Source organism: Leptonychotes weddellii, chromosome 9 (assembly GCF_054177405.1).
Source record: "Leptonychotes weddellii isolate Sample4059 chromosome 9, ASM5417740v2, whole genome shotgun sequence".
NCBI lineage: Eukaryota > Metazoa > Chordata > Mammalia > Carnivora > Phocidae > Leptonychotes > Leptonychotes weddellii.
In genome coordinates, this window is record NC_138377.1 from 90,693,209 (window position 1) to 90,716,899 (window position 23,691).

Genomic DNA, 23,691 nt, shown 5'->3' on the forward strand with positions numbered 1-23,691 from the left:
CCCAACGCCTCCCCGCACCAGGGCGCGTGCGTGTTACGTGTGCGTGTGTCTGATCCACAAACACAGGCAAGCACGCGTGCACACACACGGCCACAGCCTCAAATGTGAGAAAATGAATATTAATCACTGCTACGGAAAAATGTTACAGGCTGCTCCATCCCTCAAGATGTGCGTGGAAACCGGTCCCACACTGAAATTCAACATTGCTTCTGCTAATCTTGCTAAGAAGACTAGAGCTAATGACACTGAACCTCTGCCGTCTTTAGACAGCGGCATCTGGAGCCTGGCTGGGCTGCAGGACGTGAAAGCCCAGAGTCTCCGTGTGGGCAGCAGCCGGATCCGTGGGGCTCCTGCCCGCTCGCCCTGCTGCGGGAGCCTACTGAGGCGCGCAGCGTCCCGACAGCGGCTCACACCTGCAGCACATGCGCAGAGTAGGCACGCAGTAAACGCAGTCTAGATGCATCTATGCTCCCGCCGTGCGTTTGCGCGCGCGCGTGTGCGCGTGGTGCCTGTAAACCCAGAGCCCAAATCAGTCCCTCATTTAAATATTTCCTCCCCATTCCCCAAACTATAGCCACTCATGTCAGATACATATGTCTAAATTTGAGGTTCAGAAAGGGATTGGTAGCCCGTTGGACAGTGCATTAACTCCCTCCCCCCGTTTTCTATGGCACTTAAACCATCCCTTTAAGACAGAATGAGTAAAAACTGGGGACAAGACATCTCTAAAAGCAGAGCCCCAGGAAAGAAAGTTCAGAGAGAGAAGAGGGGAAGGCAGTAGTTTGGGAATGCCCAAAGTGGGCTTCTGCAGGACGGAGCCCACGCAACATCTGCCAGGTAACAGGGCCCAGGAGTGCCCTCGGCCCCTCCACGCCGAGAGCCTCTCCTACGACCTCAGAAGCCAGCATCCCCTCTCCTCACTACGTCCCATCACTGACGTTCTGGAAACAGAGCTCTTTCCGCTCCCTTTTTAAGAGGTTATAAACGTGAAGCCCATGCCACTCTGAACACGCTCCTAGTTGCTCCATTTTGCTCATTTTCACTAGAGCTTTGCTTCCTGTCCTGAGACTGAAAGGCGAGAAAGAAGCTTAAGGTCACTCCGCCACCCTGTGGCCACGGGGAGAACTGCATTCTTCTCGCGGGACAGCCGCCCAGCTCCTGAACAATGAGGTCTTAAGCCAAATAGAATTTTTTAATCTATTACCGAGATGAGCACCTCCTAAAAGACTCCACGGTAGTTATTAATTAGCCTGGAAATAGCTTGTTTTCATACAATTATCCACAGATGTTCTTGTGGTAAAAGGGACCCGTTTGTCTATTTCTGGGGGCTTTGTTCTACAGAACAGAATGGTTAGAAGCCACCTCCAGGGCTCGTCCAGTTCATCCTCCTGCCTTAAGGAAGGATGCCCTTCAACCAGTCCAGGAAAAATACATGCTGCCATTTCTGAAGAGTGTCTGGAGGGGATGTCATAATCTCCCCGTAACACACACCCATGTGAAGCTCAAGGATTCTGAAGGTTTTCCCTGGAGTCAAACCCAAATAAATTCTTACTGCTGCCAACGCCTGAAAAAAAAAAATACAAGCACTCCCTGTTGAATCAGATTATGTGAGTTCAAGTCCTGGGGCCAGCACTTACTCGTTAATGGGCCTTGTTTTTCTCATCTGTGAGGTGGGAAGGGTAAGAGTCATGCCTTATGGTTGTGGAAGTAGCCAAAGGCATAATATGTGCAAAACATATTGCTGTAAGACACAGAATGCAGTGGAAATGTGGCTCCCGGTTATTCTCAGTAAATGTTGCCAAGTGGCAGAAGTAATTTATACAGGGGCAGGTCGCTCAAAATTAGGTCCTCCAACACAGAGCCAGCAGTAACAAAGAATGGGGCAAGCAGGGCAGGATTGGGAGACATTCATCATATCCTGCAGCTTACAGAGCATGCTGAGAGGGAGCCCACTTAGGGCACCATGAACCACTGACCTGTTCCTGAGAATGTGAAGTCAGGAGTAATCCCCCTCACTCATAAGAGGGCCAACGCAGGAGCAACACTGGCCAGGGGCAGGGAGGCCCAAGGGCTCTGGGACGCAGAGCCTGCCTTTTTCAGGGAAAACATCTGTTCTGGATTTTCTGGACTTCTGGTTTCAAATATTCCAGTCTGGTGCTCCCAGAAGGACATATGTGTTTGGAGGGGTCTGGCGATTGGCGTTCAGGAAATATAGTCCCCAGAGCCCTGGGATCCAACAGAATTCATCCCTGCAGTGCCCTTTAGAAACAAAGAGACAGAGAAGATCAAAAATCAAAAAACCCTCACTGGGGTTTCTGAAATCCCAGTCCTGAAGTGTAGCGCTCTCACAGGCCCCACCTTCTCCAGGGAGTTGAAGGGTCACCTCTTGAGGGAACCCTGAGCCCCAGACTGGACCCAGACTCCTCCGGAGTCTCTGCAGCAGGCCCCAACTGTCTCCTGGGCCCAGGATCAGTAAAGACCCCTACGTGGAGCGCCGGCACAGCTGGTAGCTGGTGCCCTCTAGTGGAAATCGGGGGAAAGACAGCCTGGAGAGATGCAAAGTGAGACTAAGCAAGCCAAGTGAGTTTTTCTTCCAGATTTTCTTTCCTCGGCTTCGGGATCGCCAGCACACATCTGCTTCCACGTTGACTGGCGGGCGGACTCTGGTGCCTCCTACGAATCCAGTCCAGGGAACGACCTTCAATTCATAACAACTCCCAGAAACCTTGCAAAGTTTTCTGAACAGCCGCTCTCTCCACCTCCAAGAAAAACAATGAAGTTGGGTTTTGGGGAAGTCTTACCTCCTTGATGGGTTTCGCACATGGTTCTCCTGGTTCAGGGAACTTTCGAGTCTGGGCATCCAAGCCGGGCCCAGCCCTTTCAAACAGAGACAGGTCTGAAAAAAGAGACAAATAGTGGCTGTTCTTTTTAAATCGCATCACTTCATTTGCAAAACATTTTGGTCTTTTCTTAGTCCCTTTAAAGTATAAAGTCCATTCTGCAGTGCCCACGCATTCGCAGGAACTCGACTCCAGTAATACTTCAAGCAGATGCATTCTGCCCTACTTTGTGGGCATGTACAGAGGTGGGCCTACCTTCTCACCTGAATTAAAAACTGTCATCAAAACAGAATTACTTAAGCACTAAGGGTCATTAATATATGCTTATCAATATAGTTTTGCACAGTTAATTTTTGTGTGGTTTCAGATACTGATGCAAAATACAGGGTGCGAATGTAGATATTTAACAGGAATATTGGGTCAAAACGACAAAATCAAAGACCGCTCGGATTTAATTATTAGCTACCTTTTACTTGGCTCCTCTGAGCAGCGAGCATCCTGCCAGACGCTTTACACATATGATCTTGTGCAATCTCCCCAACACCTCCACGAGACAGGTATTATTATTTCCATGTTATTGTTGAGGAAACTAACAGAGCCTCTCGGCCACTGTGCAGAGGTTCACACCATCTGCTGGAGAAGCCTCTGCTCTCTCCTTGGGCTTTCCTGCCTCCCCTATATGCACTGTATGCACTGGCAGACATACCCCGCTTCTCCAGCACCCACGCCCACAGGATGCTGACTGGGTGGAAAAAAAGAATTTAAAACACTAGAATTTCAAATCAGAAAGGTCAAATTAAAGGAAATGCTTAAAAGGAAGAGGATGTGGGACATCCACTGAAAGGTTTTCATGCCAAGAGGTCTTTAGAAAAGAAAAGTGGTCCGAAACAGTGTCTCGGATCCAATGACACGAATCCACTCAGAACCACGAAAATCAAAATCAGACTGTGCACAAAACGGTGGTAAGTACTCCTGGAAAGACATAACATCCAAATTTACCAAAAACACGGCTTTTGAATAACAGATTTGAAAACATAAAAAGGGGCGCCTGGGTGGCTCAGTCGGTTAAGCGACTGCCTTCGGCTCAGGTCATGATCCTGGAGTCCCCGGATCGAGTCCCGCATCGGGCTCCCTGCTCGTCAGGGGGTCTGCTTCTCCCTCGGACCCTCCCCCCTCTCATGTGCTCTCTCTCTCTCATTCTCTCTCTGTCAAATAATAAATAAAATCTTTAAAAAAAAAAAAAAAGAAAACATTAAAAAGATGCTCCCTGCAAAAAGATGACTTTGGCTGTTCTTTGGAGCACTTAACTAAAACATTATAAATAATGTAAAAAAATAACTTAAAATGATTAATTAATCTTAAACTTCACCTTTCCTAAATTAAATGCCTCCAAGTCTAAGGGACCTGGCGGCTGCTTGGTCTGAAAGGAATTTAGTTAGCATTTATAAACTGTCAGTGTAAATATCTTTTCAAGAGACACATATGATTATTTTAATTCAAGAAGCCAATTCAGCGTTTATAAAAGGTAACTAAATCCGTCAGCATGCCCATCCATTTTCTTTCTGCATTAATAAGACTGTGCTTCATAATTTAATTCTGAAGTGTACCATTCAAGTGTGCTTAGATTAATAATTATGCACATATTAATATATAAGCTTACTTTATCACAAGAGAATTAACAGAAGGAAATTTTATTCTCAAATTTCAAGAACAATGAAAATTATAAAGTTGTGTTAGACCCAGTTGTTTCTTCCTTACCTCGATGCCTCCCTGGGCCAAATGGCCCCGATAAGCAGAGCCCTAAATGTCTGTGCCCCCAGCTAGTGCAGTGCCTGGCACATGGTAGATGCACACTAAGTGTTTCATTAATTGACCTGTACTAACAACTGGGTTGCAGGTTGGATTCTGAGAAAGATTTCTAAATTTCACCAAGGACAAACGTACCTGCCATTCTTTAAAAGAATGTCAAGCTCATTACAACCAGGGCTTTTTACTCATGGTTCAAACTACTCAGCCCACTAAAGGACTAGAAGGGCTTTCAGAACCAGCGTGTTCCGTTCCCATCAAGGAGACGGGCGAGAGGTGAGGGCATCCCTGAGACCCCTGCCTAGGCCTTCCCACTACAGACTGGTGCTCCTCTCTTATCCTGTGCAGCTGGGGCCCAGGGGTTGCCCACATCACAGAAAAGCAGCATCGTCAAGAGAAATAAGAGTATCTCTTCTCTGCCCACGATGGCCACCCCAGCTGTCACAGTCTCAGAGTCGGGCAGTCCAGGAACATGACAAGCCGCACAATGGGGTCTGCCTGATACCAACAGAGGTGAGGTCAGAGTCTCTCCTCCGCAGCAGCTGGGAACAAGGAAAGGGGGCAGATTAAAAAAAAAAAAAGGAATTTGGGGAAAAGAAGGAAAAATCATAAAGTGGAATCAAATGCAGACATCCCGGATTTGTCTGAGTCACTCCTTAACAATACACTCCATCCCCGCCCTGTGCTATATGGGATCTCCTGCTTAGATTATCAGCCCCGTGAAGACAAGAGCCATTCTGGAAGTAGATACAGTATTTCTTTATGAAAAGGCACTCCATAGGTTTCTGACACAAGGAAAAAAGATACGGCAAGCTTCCTTAGAGAGCAAATGAGTGGAACATTATCTTTCTCTAGGAGGCCACCTTGTCCCTGTCTGTTTTGACAAAGATGTTGATTCAAAATCAAATGTTTCGAGAAGCAACTAACTGCCCAGAGCTCTGGTCTTCGAATTAATTAATCAAATCAGCCCTAAAATATGTTTGTTTCAAGTATGTGTGTTGTGCTTTATAAGAGGGAGATTTCTGATGGAAGCGTTTAGTGTGTGTTCAACAAGGTACATGTAGGGCTGGGCTGCCATATGGAAACGCAAAGCAAGTGCCACCAGAGGTCAAGAGCTTCCTAAACCCGAATCAGATTCCTGTCAGGCCATACTAGATCCAGAAACATTTCCTCACCCAGAAAACCTCATTACCTTGGATTGCTGAAGTAATTCAAGCCAGGCCTCTGCTCTGTCAATGAAATAAAAAAGTTAGGTAGAGCTAATTAATAGTGTAAAGTGTCACTTAAGTTACTCTCAAGCATTCTCAATTACCTTAGAAGCAGCAATTGACAATCATTTAGTATATGAGATATGAATCAACTTTATCTAATTCATTAAAGTGGGTCCCCCAGAGCCCTGGCCAGACCATACTTTGATAGCCTAGTTTAACTTAGAAAACCATTTGTACCTGAAAACAATAAAATTGACTTTCCTTAGAAATTCCCTTCCACCGAATCTGACTGTATCTTTTTTCTATACTTTATAGCATTTCTATCTTCAAGGAAAAGACACCTGCATTGTAGAGAGTAGTGTGCAGTCTGACTTGCTTTCACTGCGCAGGCCCCTGCCCTCCCTAACACTCGGTTCACAGCTCTCTAAAACAAGGGCCTTGTCTCCCGGCTTCCTTCTTGCTCCGAGAGCCCATCTTCAATGGGCTCAATCAAACCCAGCTACTTTGTTGGGAGACCATCAAATGTCAGAAATCTCTAATGTCAAAATCTCAAAATGTCAAAAATCTCCTGGGCAAATTAGCTCTCTAGAGGGGAAAATAGATTCATTTTCCCGTCTGGGAGTCTGAGCCTGCGTGCTCAGTGTTTTGGGAGTGTGAGGGGAGAAGGGGAGGCTGGGGCCGGGGGAGGGGGTGGTCTGCTTCATCAAAATATTCATTTTTCCTTAACTGCTCCCCATTTTCAGTGTAGCACCCTGAACTGCCCCCACTGGGTCTGGTACCTCAGAATGCAGAAGCTCTGTCAATTTCCCCAGGGTACTAACCACCCCACCGGTCACACCCCTGCACACGTCTCCTTCCTCCCACCTGTGTCCTTCAAAGTTCAGAAGAGGGATGTTAGCTGGTTGTGGGAGACTGGAGAGATGTGGGGATCTAATTACTCATTTAGGACTTTCAATGAATCCTCCTCTTTTCAGTTCCACACCCAAAATATGGCCTCCTTTACTTTTAAGTCTCCCCAGCGTTCTTCAGCATGATTCCTACCCCTACCCCATCCCCACCAAACCTTGGGTCGGCTGTATCCAGTTTGCTCAGTCAAGTACAGTCAAATTTGTGGACACCTTTTATCAGCTGTCCTCCCCTTGGAGGTCTGTGTCCGTCTCACTGCTGGCATCTGGAGGGAGTGTGGGGAGAATCTAGCAGATGCATGCATGGGTTCGGCTTTGTTTAAGAGGACATCCTCAGGGCCGGATTCATTCTGTATTTGACCTGGCCCCCTCTCTCCTGTTTTCCCTCCTTGCCTTTTGCCGAGACCCTGAGTTACTCAACATCTGCCCTCTTTCCCGCAGCAGGAGGCCCCCTTGTACAGGAAGTGTCCATAGAGAATGCTCTGCAGCTCTGGCCTGAAAGCCCTTGTGCATTCCGGGTGCAACTCATCCTGGGGTGGGGGTGGGGGGGGTGCGTGGGGGGGTCCAACTCACCGAGCTGTGCTAACGTACTTCTTCAGTTCATATATTACCATGAGCATGAGGCCGTGATCTTTCTTTTTCTTTCTTTCAAATATGAAATGTTTTGTATATATACAGTGTGAAAAATAATCTTATATAAACACTCAAGCACTTACCACCTGGATTTAACAGATGTCAATATTTTGCCATTTTTGCTCTCCATCCCTTTCACTGTTCACAAACAAGTCACTGTAGACATACCAAAAGCCACCCTTCTCCCATCCCATTCCTTTTCTCACCCACCCTTCCTAGAAATAATCAGTGTCCTGGAGTTGGCATGTGTGATTTTCATGTGCCTGAAATGTCTCACAACTTGTTCTTTTCACTCCACATTTTTTTAGCTTATGTATGCATGTGTGCATGAACACACACACGAGTTCATTTCTTACAACTGTCATTTTAGTATTCTTTTTATGTTTTTTTATCCACTACTGATAGACAGTTGTTTCCATATTTTTGTTTTTACTTAAAGTGTTGCAGTAAACATCCTTGTATATTTACTTATTTCCTCTTTGCTTGTTTGAGAGTTTCTCTAGGTTGGATGTTGAGAGTGGAACTGTTTTGTACGCCTGTTCAGCTGTGTGGGTAATGCCAAATTGCTCTCTAAAGCGATTTTATATCCCATCAGCAATGTTTTACTGGGCCCACATTTCCGCATCCCGTGAAACATCAGCTGTGCTCAAACTTGGATTTTCTGTCAATCTGACAGATGCAAAAGGGCATGTCATTATTTCGATTTGCATGTTCCTGATTTCTTTTCAGATTTCCTTTTCAGCAAATTGTCTGTTCATTGCCTTGGCCCATTTTTCTATTGGGTTGTCTTTTTTCTTACTGCGGTGAGGGAGTTCATCATATATTCTCAATTAATAACCCTTTGTCAGTTATCCTGGCTCCAAATATTCCTTCCTCGTTCGTGGTTTGTCACTTCACTTTCTACTAGTCCTTTCTCTTGCAGAAAATCCTAGCTTCTCAAGACCATAACGATATTCTCTTAATATCAAGTACGTGTGTTGTGCTTTATAAAAGGGAGATTTCTGACGGAAGTGTTTAGTGTGTGTTCAACAAGGTACGTGTGTTAAAGTATTACTCGCATCTAGGGCTTTAACATACCTGGTATTTATCTTAGTGTATCGTATGAAAAAGAAAACTTTATATTTTTCCATATGAAGAAATCAATTTCCCAAGCATCCTTTATTGAATAGTCTATTCTTGATGATGGAAATTTTTTTGAGGTGAAATTCACATTAACAATGAACCATTTTATTATTATTATTTTTTAATTTTATTTATTTATTTGACAGAGAGAGACACAGCGAGAGAGGGAACACAAGCAGGGGGAGTGGGAGAGGGAGAAGCAGGCTTCCCGCTGAGCAGGGAGCCCGATGCGGGGCTCCATCCCAGGACCCTGGGATCATGACCTGAGCTGAAGGCAGACGCTTAACGACTGAGCCACCCAGGCGCCCCAACAATGAACCATTTTAAAGTGTACAATTCAATGGCTTCTAGTGCACTCACAATGTTGTGCGGCCACGATCGCTCTCTCGTTAGACAACTTTTTCATCACCCCTAGAAGAACATCCCATATTCTTCAAGTAATCACTCTCCATTTCCCCTTTCCCCAGCCCCTAGCAACCACTACTTTGCTTCCTGTCTGTGTGGATTTGCCTATTCTGGATAGTTAATATAAAAGGAATCGTACAAAATGGGACCTTCTGTGTCTGGCTTCTCTGACCTATCAGAGTGCTACGGCGGTGCATTCATTTTGTAGCATATTTCAATACTTCATTCCTTTTCATGGCTGAACAATTGTCCATTGTATATGTATACCATGATTTGTTTATCCATCCATTCATGACTATTATGAGCAATGCTGCTGTGCCTGACTGAAATTTAATGCACCTCTGAGGATAAAGGAGTCTGAATATGTAAAGCACTGGGGCGCCTGGCTGGTCAGTTGGTTGAATTTGGCTCAGGTCATGATCTCACCCCACGTCGGGCTCCAAGCTCAATGTGGAATTTGCTTGAGAATCTCTCTTCCTGACCTTCCCTTGCTCTCTCTCTCTCTCTAAAATAAATCAATAAATCTTTTAAAATAAAGACTACATAAAGCACTTACAATTGTGCCTGAAACTTATATAGTAAGAATGTTTTATTTACTATCCTTATTATATTACATATTTCCACATATATACGGTTCTGTTATTAGTCTATTTTGTTACATATACCTATCTATTTCTCCAAAAATATTACATCATTTTCATTAAAACTACAGGTTATGTAGTAAGCTTTGAAATATGAAAGAAAAAAAACACACCTTCCACTTGATCTTTTTCCTCAAATTGATTTGACAGTTCTTGGCCTTTCAATTTCCATGTGAATGTTTGGAACAATCTTTCAAGCTCCACAAAAAAGTACTTCAGAGAGGGGTGCCTGGGTGGCTCAGATGGTTAAGCATCTGCCTTCAGCTCAGGTCATGATCCCAGGGTCCTGGGATGGAGCACCGCATCGGGCTCCTGGCTCAGCGGGGAGCCTGCTTCTCCCTCTCCCTCTGCCTCTCTCCCTGCTCATGCTCTCTCTCTCTGTGTATCTCTGTGTCTCAAATGAATAAATAAAATCTTTAAAAAAAAATACTTCATGGAATGTTGATTAGAATTGCACGGGATTTATACATGAGTTTGAACATGATTATTCTTTAATGAGTCTTACCACTCATGAACATTGTATAACTTCCCATCTAAGAAAATTTAAGCTTTATTTCAATACGGTTTTATAATTTTCTCCGTGTCTTGCAAAGTTCTGATAAACTTCTTATGCACCTTTGTTGCTATTTAAAGCAGTATTTTAAAGTTTATCTATTCTTTGTTACCATTACTTTATATTTTATTCCTTCTGAGTTCAACTTCCTTTTTCCTGAAGGTCATCCTTTAGTGATTTTTTTAAAAAAAGATCTGAAAGTGGAAATACTTTTTTCTTTTCTGAAAAGGGTTATTTAACCCATACTCTTCAGTGATAATTTTGCTGATTAAACACAACTCGGCAGACAGTTGGTTTTCTCTAAAAAATGTGTAAATATTCCATTGTCTCCTACGTGCTATTATGTTGAGAATTCTCTTGTCAGTCTAATTGTTGATTCTTTGTCACTAATCTGTTTTTTTCTGCTTTTCTCTTTGTGTTTGCACTGCTATCGTTTCAAACCAATGTATGTTATGTCTGGATTTTTTTTTTTTTTAATACTACTCTGGCCTCACTTCGTTTCCTGTATCTATCATATCTTTCATAAATTCTGGAATATATCAACAATTTCTTTATTCTCTCCTTCTGGACTTGGATTAGAAGTATGTTGGATTTCTCTTTGTATTTTCTATGTCGCTTATTTATATTTTCCATCTCTTGATTTCTACTGTGTTCCAGGATATGTACTGAGTCAATTCTATTTTCCAGTTCACTAATTCTTACCTCAGCTATGTTTAATTTACTGTTGTGGTTGTTCATTGACTTTTTATTTCAATGATATTTTCTACCTCTAGAAGATCCACTTAGTTCTTATTCAAATTTGCCTCTTCTGTTTGTATAGTATCTCATTTTAAATACTTTTTAAGTATATCTAACATTTTTTATTGGATATTTCTTAATTTTTTGGCAGTCTAATCCTAGCAGTGACCTACCCTCTTTCTGATTTGGCAAATTAACCCACAGGGCTAACATTTATAATCCTCTATCCAAAGCAAGGTCTCCAACAATATTTCAGGTGATAGGGCTAGCCAGCAGGAGAATCTTCTGAGTGGAAGATTGTCTTAGTCTATTTTGGCCTGCTATAACAAAAATTCCATAAATTGGGTGGCTTATAAGCAACAAACATTTCTCACCGTTCTGGAGTCTGGGAAGTCCAAGATGATGATGCTAGATTTGGTGTCTGGTGAGAACCTGTTTCTTCATAGACAAAATGGTGCCTACTCTGTCCTTAAATGGTGGATGGGTATGAGGGCTCTCTCAGGTTGTCTTTTTTTAAAATCAACTCTTTAAAAAAAAAATATTTAAGCAATCTCTACAGCCAACGTGGGGATTGAACTCACAACCCTGAGATCAAGAGTCACATCTTCTTCCAACTGAGCCAGCCAGGCATTTCAGGGTCTCTTTCATAAAGGCATTAATCTCCTTCATGAGGGGCCCATCCTCATAACTTAATCACTTCCTAAAGGCCCCACCCCCTATTCATCACCTTGGGGGTTACAATGTTGACATATGAATTTTGGGGGAACATAAACATTCAGTCCACTGTAGTGATATCTTACAGAGAGCCTAGGTTGGTCTGGTGTGGCATGATGTGAGCTATGACTCCATCAAATATTGCCTGGATCCTCGGACAACCAAAGGGCACTGCTGAGGGTGTGTCTCTGAGGAAGAAAAGCAGGATTCTATCTTCAGAGCAATAGCCTGGCTCCAGACATGGTCATTCCTCCTCACAGGTCATGTAAAGGCTCTCTTTTGGCACCGAGTTACCTGCACTCTCCGCCCATCCAGACTATGCTCACGTGCAAGGACTAGCAACAGTATCTCAAACTTCTTCTTTTTCTGTTAAAGGCTTTGTGATTTAAAAAAACAAAACAAAACAAAAAAAACCCTTCCTGATCACTCAAAATATATATTTAATATCTGTGGGGATTTTGTGAGAAAGGGAATAAAAACTTTAACACAACTCACACTTCAAAATAACAATTATAAACTTACTGTTTTATCAATAACTAAAATTTGTAACAGTCACAAAAAGGTAGATCTGGTCCAAAGATCTTGTTTTCAAATGAAGAAACTGAGGCTGAGGGAGGCAAAAGGATTTTTGGGGGGTCTTTTGATTTCTAAATTTATAGTACCACACAAATTCACTCTTGCTTTTAGTAAGAGCCTTTTGGCTAAGATCAAGCATAGTAAGATCGATCAAAGGGATAACTCAACAATTTTTTGTGTAAGTAAGTTATAAGTGGAATAAAGTAGAATAATGGGGACATTATATTGTATATAATGGGGACAGTATATAATGGGGACAAATAAAATTACCCCATTACAACAATGGGGTAATTTTATTTAAGTAGTTAATAGGTTGGGATACTTATTACTAGCAGGACAGCAGAAGAAAATATGGAATTGTCCAAGTTCCACTCTGCCTTATTTGGTTCCTGCAGTGTACTGTATCTGGTTCAGCTCAGTGTTAGCTCAGTGTACCATCTGAGAGGGACATGGGTAAACTGTTTGTTGATGACTTGAAGTTATGTCTAATCAGGGATCGTAGAGAGAAAAAGATGAGAACTTGAAGACTTACATGCTTTATTGAATGAATGGTAGCACATGAGACCAACCCTTAATTCCATTATGCAGTGCTCCCATATATAGGCTTCCATATATAGAAAAACAGCTTCATGCTGAATATAAGGACCTTCCAACCAGGGACTATTATAATTATATGAATATGAAATTCTATGAATTTAAGTACAATTAAAACAACGGCCCCTGAATGTTTTCTCCCCAAAAAAGGATATTAAAATTAATCAATTTGACATAAAAATAAGCACTATTGGTGCTTCTAAAAGAGCTGCATTCAACACCGACTGAGTCATTAATTTTAGGTAGAATGGGCAATATATTCTTATTCGCCAGTGTAAGTCATGGGTAATCACTCTTAATGGCCCTTACAAAACTGTTTTCAATAGTATCCATTCACCATCTGGATTGTAATAATAGTCATGCAAGATTTCCACTCTATTCATTTGGGGTCAACTCAAAAGAAGCACTTTCTAGATCTTTAAACTTTAACCATAGGAATCTTTAACATGGGCAAGGAACTGTTTCCTGCAATGTATTTGTGGTCAATAATTCCACATGTATTAAAATGTCATGAAGACCTTACAACTATTTCAGAATCTCTCAGAAGTATGACGCTCTTATCTTAAAGAAAAAAAAAATCTACTACTGACATAACACAGTTACTGATATTCAAATGACTGCAGAGTCTAGGAAATCTTTATTTTAAAAAAATTAAGAATTCTGCTAATCCTCTATTCATGACACACACACCCTTTTTCTTAAACTATTTTTGAAAGTGTAAATCAACCTGAATTGAATGAAATAGGGAAGATTTGATCAGAAGTGTCACAGTAGGTTAAGAATCTTTAACAGCACTCCATAGGGAAGGGAAGTGGGCCCTGTTCAAATGTGGCTTCTTAATTTAAACCATCAATAAGTGCTTGTTTAACTGATTTGCAGCAGAATCCTCTGATGAAGCTAAAATGTTGTAGCTTCCATTCAAATTGCAATCTTCAAACACCTGCTCATTTGTTACATTACTACTCTATCATATGATGTACTGTGCTTTAAAATATCATTTCTTCCTTGGTAAGCCCCTATCTAATTGTGATAAAGTATGTATCTTGGGCATTTTTCTCTGCTTCTGATATCAGTAGAACTCTCTAATGGTTTGAATATGGCCGAAGACCCTGCATTTGGTTCTTCGTTCCAGCTGTACGTTAGAAAAGAGGCAAGTTTTATGTCTTATACCCGAAGTTTTTACTTCCTAATTTTTGCACCTCAAAAGGTATCTTTGCTAGTAAACTGCTACAATAATATTAGACCACACATAACAATTCTCTAGGAAAAAATAAATTTAGACAAAGGGCCAGTTTAGATTTGAATGTTACTATGGGAAATACTTGTGTCACGGTTAGACCTAAAACACAGATGAGGAGAAAATACATAAATAATTTTGGGATAAGGCTGTGAGGTTCTAAAATAAATCCAAGAAGCTAACATTGGCCATGTTCATTCAAAACTGACCCAAGTATCCTTGTTTCCAGGAAGAGGTGGAGATAAAAAAGGGAGGTTGGTAGGTGTTGGATCCTAATTTTAACTCCTATCTCACCATAAGATCTTGGGTAAATCATCTAGTGTCTTGTTTCTGTTCCATCTGTAAGATTCATTATATAGTATATCAAGATTGTTGGACTTGTTCTGTAAAGGGTCAGATAGTAACTATTTTAGGATATGTCAGCCATATTGCTTCTGTCACAGCTACCCAACTCTGCCACAGTAGAGTGGGAACTACCATAACCAAGACAAATGAATGGGTGTTGTGTTTATTTACAAGAACAGATTTTTTTGGCCCCTGGGTTATAGTATGCCAACTACCAGTATAAAATCTACTTAATGAAGAGAATTTAATAATGGAAATGTACTGTAAAAAGAAATAAAATGATATATAAGAAAGGAAAAAAGATGTATAAAGCTTAAATGATGACAAAGGAGGAAAGTAGTTTGAGAAAAAAACGGAATTATAAGATAAACTTTTTTTAAAAGATTTTATTTATTAGAGAGGGAGAGAGATTGCACGCAAGTGCGGGGGGGGGAGGGGGAGAGGGGCAGAAGGAGAGAAAGAAACCGACTCCCTCATGAGCAGGGAGCCGGACATGGGCTGAAGGCAGACACTTAACTGACTGAGCCATCCAGGCACCCAAGGTAAATGTTTTCTACAAAAACAAACAAATCCAAAGACCAAGATCTGAAATCTATTTTTAATGAAATTATTTATCATGGAATTTAAACTACCCCTGGGAAACTTTAAGCACTATAGTCAATCTCTGAAGAAACCATTTGGTTCTTCAAGGTAAAAAAAAATACTGAGAGCTGAATCCTCTTTGTGAAGTGTTCACTATTATCCTAGTGGATACTATCAAGGCAGAGGATCATGTTAGCTTATTTCATTACTATTCGAATTATTTTCCCACTGGAGGTCAATTCTAAAAACTTTTCATCCACCAGATACTTACTTACTTAATATATAAGGGGGGGGGCAGAAATCATGACTTTGTTCTAATTTGTATTTTTTTCTCCATAGTTTTCACAAATCTTTATGATGCATCAACCTATGGTAATATTTCAGTCTCCTCTATGTCAACATCAATTACTCTGAACATTTTATCAGAACAATTTTCCAGTATAACTGTAAAATGGAACACTGGCAGGGTCCGAAGTAGAAGAAAATTCAGTTGCTCCTCCTGTAGTTTAGGTTTTTTTCTAAAATTTGGGAAGCAACTTTAATAAATTGATAATTTTAAGGGTATACAGATCTACAATCTCTTATCTGAAACCCTTTGACCAGATGTGATTCAGAATACAAAGCTTTTTAAATTGTAGAAAGGCAAAATATGCTTCATACACCACATAGCTTCTACACCTCCAAAGAAGTCTGGAGCAGTACCCCATAACTGAATATATTAATTTTGCTACAGCCCAACTCATTTATACCAAAAATAATAAATGCCAAAATTAGCCAAATGTCAGTTCAGATTTTTCTGTCAAATGTGTTTACTTCAAATTTATGAAAAACTTTTTAGTTTTCTGGGCTTTTTTGAATTTTGGTAAGGGATGGTGGGTCTATGTAAAAACAAAACAAAACAAACCCAAAAGGCCTTTCTAAAGGCTTTTTCAGATCTAAGAGACCCACTATGTTGACTATTTGAATGATACAGCCTTGTAACTCAAGATACTTTCAAGCATGAATTCAAGAATAAGCCTAAATTCTTCCACTGTAGGCACAATTACCAAGAGAAATGTGCTCCCCCTCTGCTCCGGTGAGTTTCCCTTTCTTTTCAGAACCAACACATATGCGCAGTGAACCCACTTCCATCAGTACTAGAGGACCTTCTGGCAGTAATTCTCAACCAAAAGGACTTGTGCCTCGAAGAAGATCGTTTTCTCCCCAGTAAAAAGATGGTTCTTGTAGCTCTGTCACTAATTGCATCTCTATATTTTAACCGGCATAGATATTTGTAGAACTCTTCTTTAATTATTTTAAGACCAGAGCATTAATCTTTAGTCCTGGCTGTGTGCCTTAGAAATGCATGTGGAACACTTAAAAATACAGCTAGAGGTAACACCAGATCAACACAGAGGCCTTAAAGCACAAAACAAAACAAGACAAACAAACGAACAAAAAAACCCAAAAAAATAAATAAAACAAAAAACTGAAAAGATAGTTTCCTCCCTCAAACATAATTCAAAATCATGAAACACATGTAAGTAAATCCATCCTAGATCAGATTTTTTGTATGAAACTTTGGTCTACACATCTTCCAATATTTTGTTCGTTCTTATTTCAATGCCCCTGCTTTGCTACAGTCCACATCATGCACCTGTTCTTCTTATTGCATAATACAGTACTGGAAGCGCCTTCAGATTTGTAGTGTGATCTCCCAGTAGAGGGACTGGGGGGAGGGGAGGGGAGAGAAACAGACTTGGTGGAAGCCTCCCAGACTACCATGCAGTCTAAGAAAGGTTCTGCAAGGCCACTGAAGAGTCTTCAAGCCAGTCAGCTATCAGAGCAATTCCTGTCTCCAGGAATGGGCCTGCCCTAGTATCCTTGCCATACACCATCAATGACGGAGAGAAACCATGGAAAGCATAACCCAGTGCAAAAGCAGCCAAGGATTTCAAAGTGTTGGAGCAGGGCCCTTGTCAAATACATCCCCTTGCACTGGAGACCTCAGTACCCACCAGCAAAGCCTTTCCCTAACTAGCATTTTTTAAGTGCTCCATTACTATTAATTTAAGTCCCCACTATTACAGGATTGGGAAAGGAAAAGGGAAAGACAAAGAAAGGAAAGGTAAGTGTTATCTGAATATTTAACACAAACCCACAGTCTTCACACTCGTAAACAATGCATTAAATATTTTATTTCTCTCAGTAGTTCATAAGCAAATAATTAACTCTCAAAGCATTTTTAAAAACACAAAAGACATTATACTCTACCAATGAATTATTTCTGTCCCAGGGGATTAAATCAAATTAGAATGTCACAAACATTTGAAAGTTTACTTTTAAGCCAACTGAGATGATGAATTTATATATTTCTATAAAAATTTTTTAGTTCAATGTTTTGTACATGCCATCAGTACAATATGGTTTCTTAAATATTTAGGACATCGTCAATAGCTGTGATTCCTATGAAATATATAATCAGATATCTCAAATTCCTGATTAAGTCAGCTTTAAAGACACAAAAAACTAACACATTTGCTATGAAATTCTGTTTATGATACTCCCTGTAATAAGTTGTGATTAACGAATGACACAGAAATTGTTTAAGGCTAGAAGTTTTATATATGACATGTTCCTTCACAGAAAAATAAATGATGTTGAAAAGGCAAAGCCCACCATAACTGTATCATAGATCAAATATTTAGGGTATCAGTTATTATATCCTCCTTTTGGAGTCTACAGTAATTATTAACTAGGAAAAATTTAAAAAGTTTTAAGGCTGGTCTTAAAAAACATCAATAAAAATAGTAGAAGCCTGACCACCTATCAACAAAAACAGAGCAAACCAGGTATGTCCACATCTTCATTTACATCATTAATTCAGTGATTTGAAATAAATGTCATGTTAAAATCCATGAGTGAATGTAAAGATTCATTCAAGGTATATACTTCTGAGCATTTTAAAAAAAGCTTTTATAGGCAGTATATCTCTGATCAGCATAAGTGAGATGTGGAAAGGACAAAAATAATGCTGTACTGAACGGATTCTCATAAGTTTGCTCCCTCAAAGGACATGCTTACCAGGTATTTTCCACAGTGTTGTTATATATGCTTTATTTTATTTATATATAAAATAACTAGAGATTTTTCATTCTTCCTAATAAGTATTTAAAATACATTTCTAGGTATGCAATAGGATTAAGTATTAGTTTATGATGCGCTTAAAAATCTTTCAACTTATAAAAAAACAATTTCTAGAAATATAAAAATACTGAGCTTTTCATATTTGAGTCTTGAAAAACATAAAGTACAATATTTCCATGTATCAGCAAGTTATAATTGTGCCACTTAAGTTCCTCTCAAAGGAGCATGTAAATAATTTCAAAAGTTTTATGAAGGCTACATTACACAGCACAGACCACAGATATTTTTAGATTTGATTTTCCATATGTTTTTATATCCTAATGCAAGGAAGAAAAATAAGCAGCAAAGTAAAACATGTTTTTATTAGGAGAAAAATAACGTTTTCATGAAAAGAAAATAGAAAACATGTCATCTCTCCCTTTAGTGGCTTTTCTTCAGTCAGTTATCTGATTTACCAAAAATATGACCTCAGTTCAGTTATTGAACAAATTACCTTTAAATAAAATATCCAATACCTGTCCAAAGGTTTGTCCAAACCTCCTAAAGAACACTAGTCATTCTAAGCTCTTCTCTTATTCTTCAGCAAAAACTTTAATTAAAAACAGGTCCATTGCCCTTTGCTTCACAACTTTAACATTAATGGAAATTTCACTCTGAGTTTCAAGTGATATTTCTTTGAGGGCCTGACCCATTTAGGTGGCAGTGTAGAAGTGAGTTGCTGACGTACAGATGGTTACAAAATTAGAGTCAAACCTAAAGGGGAAAACATGGAAAATCCAATACTCATGATCCTAGAAAAAAAATTCTAAAACTAAAGGATTGCTTGAAAAATTCTCTTTAGCAAGATAAAGAAGAGTGATTTATAGACAAGACCAACTGGTTGGTTTTTCTCCCAGTAGCAGCCCCCTGGGATCTGTGATTAAAATGGTATTTGGGGCCTGAGAAGTTTCAGTGATGATTGCTTCATCAATTTTTGCTGGTGTCTCATTGACCGTGCGTCATCAATGGCATTATATACTTTCTGTAAAATAAAATATTTACTATGAATGGTAAAGACAAGTACAGGCTCATGTGGAGGAGAAAGGCATGAAAGTAAGAGCTGAATGAAGCTCTCCACACAGGTCCAACAGTGAAGGACAAGAACACACAGTCTTTACGGGTTGTGCAAAATAAGACCCTTCTGCACGTAAGCCCACAGTATATTATTTTAAGCTCACCTATCCAACCAGATAAAACCGGAAAATCTTTTAGGAGAAATAATGGGTATTATTATAACAGATTTTTAAAAAAATCTTGCAGCTCAAAAAACTAAAGGGGCATTCTTTAAAGTAAATTGTTTACCTCTGCTGTGGTGGTGTTCTGCAGGTAAATGTTCCGACAGCCATGACTGGCACTGTCTTTTTTGTGGAACAGACCCCGCTCCTGTTTCAAAAGAAACAAAGACAGAAAAGAAATTATTCTGGGGAAGAAAAAAAACCATATCCTTTAATTGGATGCTTAAATGTCAATTCTATTTTATAACCTACAGACTAACCAAATATCCATATTCAGGTATGATAAGAACTAAATCATTTTGGTACAAGGATAGTGGTTCCATATGTGAGCTGTTAGAATTTATGAAATTGGATGACTACACGTCTATCTGGATAAAATAATGGCTTTCTATAGGCTATGATAAATAGCCTACAGAAACACCACCTGATAACTCACCACATCTGACAAATCAAAAAACCCTTCCTTCATTTCCTTGGCTGATAGATAAAATTCTTATATAATGTAAAACACATTGAGTCAGTTCTCACCACTGATGTGAAAGAAAAGTGATAACTGAATATATATGCAGAGTGACAGAATCTTCTCTGGTTTGAAAACCATGTTTCATATATCAAGGGGCTCTTTCAATTTTGACGTTCTACAATGAGATAAAGCTGAAATGCAAAATGGTATTGTTTCACAGTTTCTTTTATTTGTAAACTTCTATGAAAAGAAAACATAAATTAAAGGGTAATAGTACCTGCATCTCTAACTATTAAATTTTATGATAAATGTTTTTCAGATACTTTCAGTAATAGAGATAATATCATTGTTGTTTAGGAGAAAATACATACTCCAGGAATTACCATCCTCAGAATGACAATTTGTAGTTTGTTTTTTTTTTTTTTATTTGACAGAGAGAGAGCACAAGTAGGCAGAGCAGGCAGGCAGAGGAAGAGGGAGAAGCAGGCTCCCCACAGAGCAGGGAGTCCGATGCGGGGCTCGATCCCAGAACCCTGGGTCCATGACCTGAGCCGAAGGCAGACGCTTAACCAACTGAGCCACCCAGGCGCCCCACAATTTGTAGTTTTTTTTAAAGGGGTGAAAATAAATTTATAATATATCATATATGAGAAAAATGATACATTTCAAAGTAAAAAGTGGGCCTGAGAACTAAGCAAAGGGTTGGGGTATCATTTCTTCTAATTACTTGCTATGTAATTAAAAGTTCTTCTTTAGAAAATGATGGGAAGGAAGAGTATTATCATATACTTAAATTGTATTAGTATCCTGTAAGTGCCAAATATGATAAAACATGAGTGTTTTAGATATAATATTTATAATAATCTCCTAAAAGCCAAAAAAAGGGAATGTTCCAAAAAGCATCTAAGATTACAGCAAAATATTCCTATGAAGTAAAAAAACAAACAAAAAAACTGTATTTACTAATGCTTTATTCTACCAAAAAAGGAAGCATCAACATCCTAATTTTTTCACTGGACACTCAACACAATCAAGGACTGTAAAAAAAATACAGTACAGAAATAAATTGATTATACATCTTTCCTTGTATTTCACCATATTATAGTAACAGTAATATAATCATCATCATAGTGATGATCCTTCAAACACTGTGTAGTTAACAGTAAGACAGCCAGAAAGCACTGGTATCCAATCGTTTAACAAAGTCTTGGCTCTAAACATGTGATTCATGTTTTCTTACCTTGATTGAAATTTTTAGCAGGTTTCCATGGACACTGGGAGGAAGTACAAAATCTTCAAATGGACACTGCCAGTCTATGGACATATGGCCGAGGATTTCAACTTCACTTATACACAACACTCGCCTATTTTGCAAAAATAAACAAAAACACTCAGGTAGTCATAAACATGGTTAATTATTCTAATATTTCGCTCTGCTGGATGTCATAGGCAGTACTTACTCAGTAAACAATATAACCCGGCACTAAAAAAAAAAAAAATAAGTATGCTTCACATTAAAAAAAATCTAGGTAACTGTCAAAAAGCAAATACGGCACCTACCAACTAACACAGCAGACTTTCAAAAATTCCCCTTCTGCAAATCTTGCAAAATTCAGAAAAGTGTCTTTTTTTTTTTAACTGACTGTAAAACTGAAATCATCTTTGAAACACATAAGGAACAGGCTGTACTCTCATCTGGGAAGCAATAAAGGCAGAAGACCCTGAAAATGTTTTACTTGGAAAATTATTAATTGCTCTTTACTGTCAATCATTTATGCCTTCCAGTCAAGAAAGAATGTGTGGGAAATGTCACAAACCTCAAATGTCAGCAAAGATTCACTTTAGGCCTACTAATAAATATCAGGTTTGAACACTTTAACAGTAACGTACTGTATCACAGAGTGAGTATCCCATTTTACTCAATAGCAAAAAAAGATGGAGGAGGAGGAGGAGGAGGAGGGGAAGAAGAAGAAGAAGAAGAAAGAAAAGAAAAATTGTCCTTAAAAAAGGAAAAAGAATCCTTAAAAGACATCCACATTGATTTCCCAGTGTGTGATTCAAATTACTGATATAACCATACTTGATTCTGAAGTTTCTATTACAGAAAGCATAACTAGAAAAGTAGAGGAACTGTTAATTCTACAAATATCCAGGGTGCTGGAGAAACAAGAAGGTAGGATTTCTGCTTGAGAGGCACTCCTAGGTTAGAAGGGAAATAAACATGTGAATGTATCTGACAGCACAGTGAGATGAGTGCAGAAGCAGAATGTGAGGAAAATTCTTCAGCAGCACCAGAAAAAGGGACTGATTATGTGGGTAAAGTATGTGGTATAAGAGCGGACTCTTGAAAGAAAGTTCTCCAGGTGGGAAAGGGCAGAGATAGTCCAGACAAAGGGAACAGAGCATTGACATAAAGAGGAGTATAAGGGAAGGTTTATTTGATGAATGTAGAGGTCTGTAGCTGGAATACTAGATCTACACAGAGGTGAGAAAATTAGCTTAGTGTCCAGATCTTGAAGTTTTTTTGTGGGTATTTTTGTTGTTGTTGTTGTTGCAATTTTAGTAAATTTTGACTTAAATCTATAGGCAATGGGAAATTTCACGATCAAGTTTCCTATTTTAGAGTCATGGCCCTAGGAAGGAGAGGTGGGATAGACAATCAAGGTAGAAAGCTACTATGATAGTCCAACCAGGAAATAGTGAGAACCTCAGTTAAGGCAGCAGCTGTGACAAGCGGGGAGAGCAAGCTAGGTTCTAGATGCTTAGAAGTGAGTTGAATGAACTTGGTGACTGATGGAGGGTGGGGATGGAAATAAACCCCCGGCACTGTATCTCTCAGCAGAGGAACTACAGGAATTTAGGGCGGACTTGGAACTGCTGCGTACTGTAGGAAGTTCAGCATCCCTAGCCCCAGCCTACAAGTGCCGGTATTGCCCTCTCATCTTTGTGACATCCTTCAACACCACACCAGATTCCATTCCCTCCGCCTCCTGCTCCAGAAGAGAAAGAATCCCAAGAGCTAAGTTACAGATAACTATTACAAATCACTGTGTCAAATGCAAATCCACCATTCCCACTGTCTTTAAATTCTCTCTTGACCATGCCAATCATAATATTGTTCTTCTACCACCCTAAATTTCCATCATTCTCTTCCTCCTGTTCCATGTTTACCATCTTGGTCTTCTATTTGACACACTCTCAGGAAAATTTCCAAGATCTCAACTCCAATCCTTATCCGAACTCCAATGACCTACACCTACGTTTATAATCTACATCTGTATCTGTCCCCCTGACTACTGAGGCACCCCTACTTTGATACCACAAATCTATGTCAAACTCACTAAATTCAAAAACAAACAAAAACAATCTTTTTCCTTAAATTACTGTAAATAGTAATACCAATCCTCTTGGTACTTGAGCCCCAAACCATAAAGTCATCTTGTATTCCCTTCTCTTCCACATTCAATCAGTCGCCAGGCCCTGGTCTCTCAAGGCTGCCCCCTATTGTCTGTCTTCATTATTTTAGTGTAGGCCTCACTGCTTCCTATTGGGATAACTGCCACAGTCTGTGTGGCAGACAGACTTCTATGACGGTCCCGAAGATTCCCCATCCTCCGGTATATAGGCCTATATAATCCCCATGACTATGAATACAATGGATTTCTCCCCCAAGATTAGATTTTATTATAAGGCACAGGTGATTTATTTTTAATTTAATTTTTTTATGTTGTTAGTCACCATACATCATTAATTTTTGATGTAGTGATCCATGATTCTATTGTTTTCGTGTTAACACCCAGTGCTCCATGCAGTACGTGCCCTCCTTAATACCCATCACCAGGCTAACCTATCCCCCCACCCCTCTCCCCTCTAAAACCCTCAGTTTGTTTCTCAGAGTCCATAGTCTCTCATGGTTTGTCTCCCCC

General features: G+C 39.8%; 1 protein-coding gene and 1 long non-coding RNA gene across 3 annotated transcripts in view; both read right to left on the reverse strand.

Annotated features, from left to right (window-relative positions):
- LOC115943573 (uncharacterized) overlaps nt 1-12,760 on the reverse strand; it is a 34,675-nt gene extending 21,915 nt beyond the window's left edge. For both annotated transcript variants that reach the window (XR_014148665.1, XR_014148664.1), the window contains exons 1-3: nt 5,839-12,760; nt 2,802-2,896; nt 1,977-2,259 (exon numbers count right to left, since the gene is read on the reverse strand). This is a non-coding gene — a long non-coding RNA (uncharacterized LOC115943573). The remainder of the gene's footprint in view (nt 1-1,976; nt 2,260-2,801; nt 2,897-5,838) is intronic.
- A 4,299-nt stretch (nt 12,761-17,059) lies between these two features.
- The window catches only part of VPS13C (vacuolar protein sorting 13 homolog C), a 178,369-nt gene continuing 171,737 nt past the window's right edge, over nt 17,060-23,691 (reverse strand). Inside the window, exons 81-83 of the mRNA XM_081831199.1 lie at nt 21,006-21,129; nt 19,370-19,450; nt 17,060-19,049 (exon numbers count right to left, since the gene is read on the reverse strand). Of these exons, the coding sequence (XP_081687325.1) occupies nt 18,948-19,049; nt 19,370-19,450; nt 21,006-21,129 (307 nt within the window). The 3' untranslated portion in view covers nt 17,060-18,947. The remainder of the gene's footprint in view (nt 19,050-19,369; nt 19,451-21,005; nt 21,130-23,691) is intronic.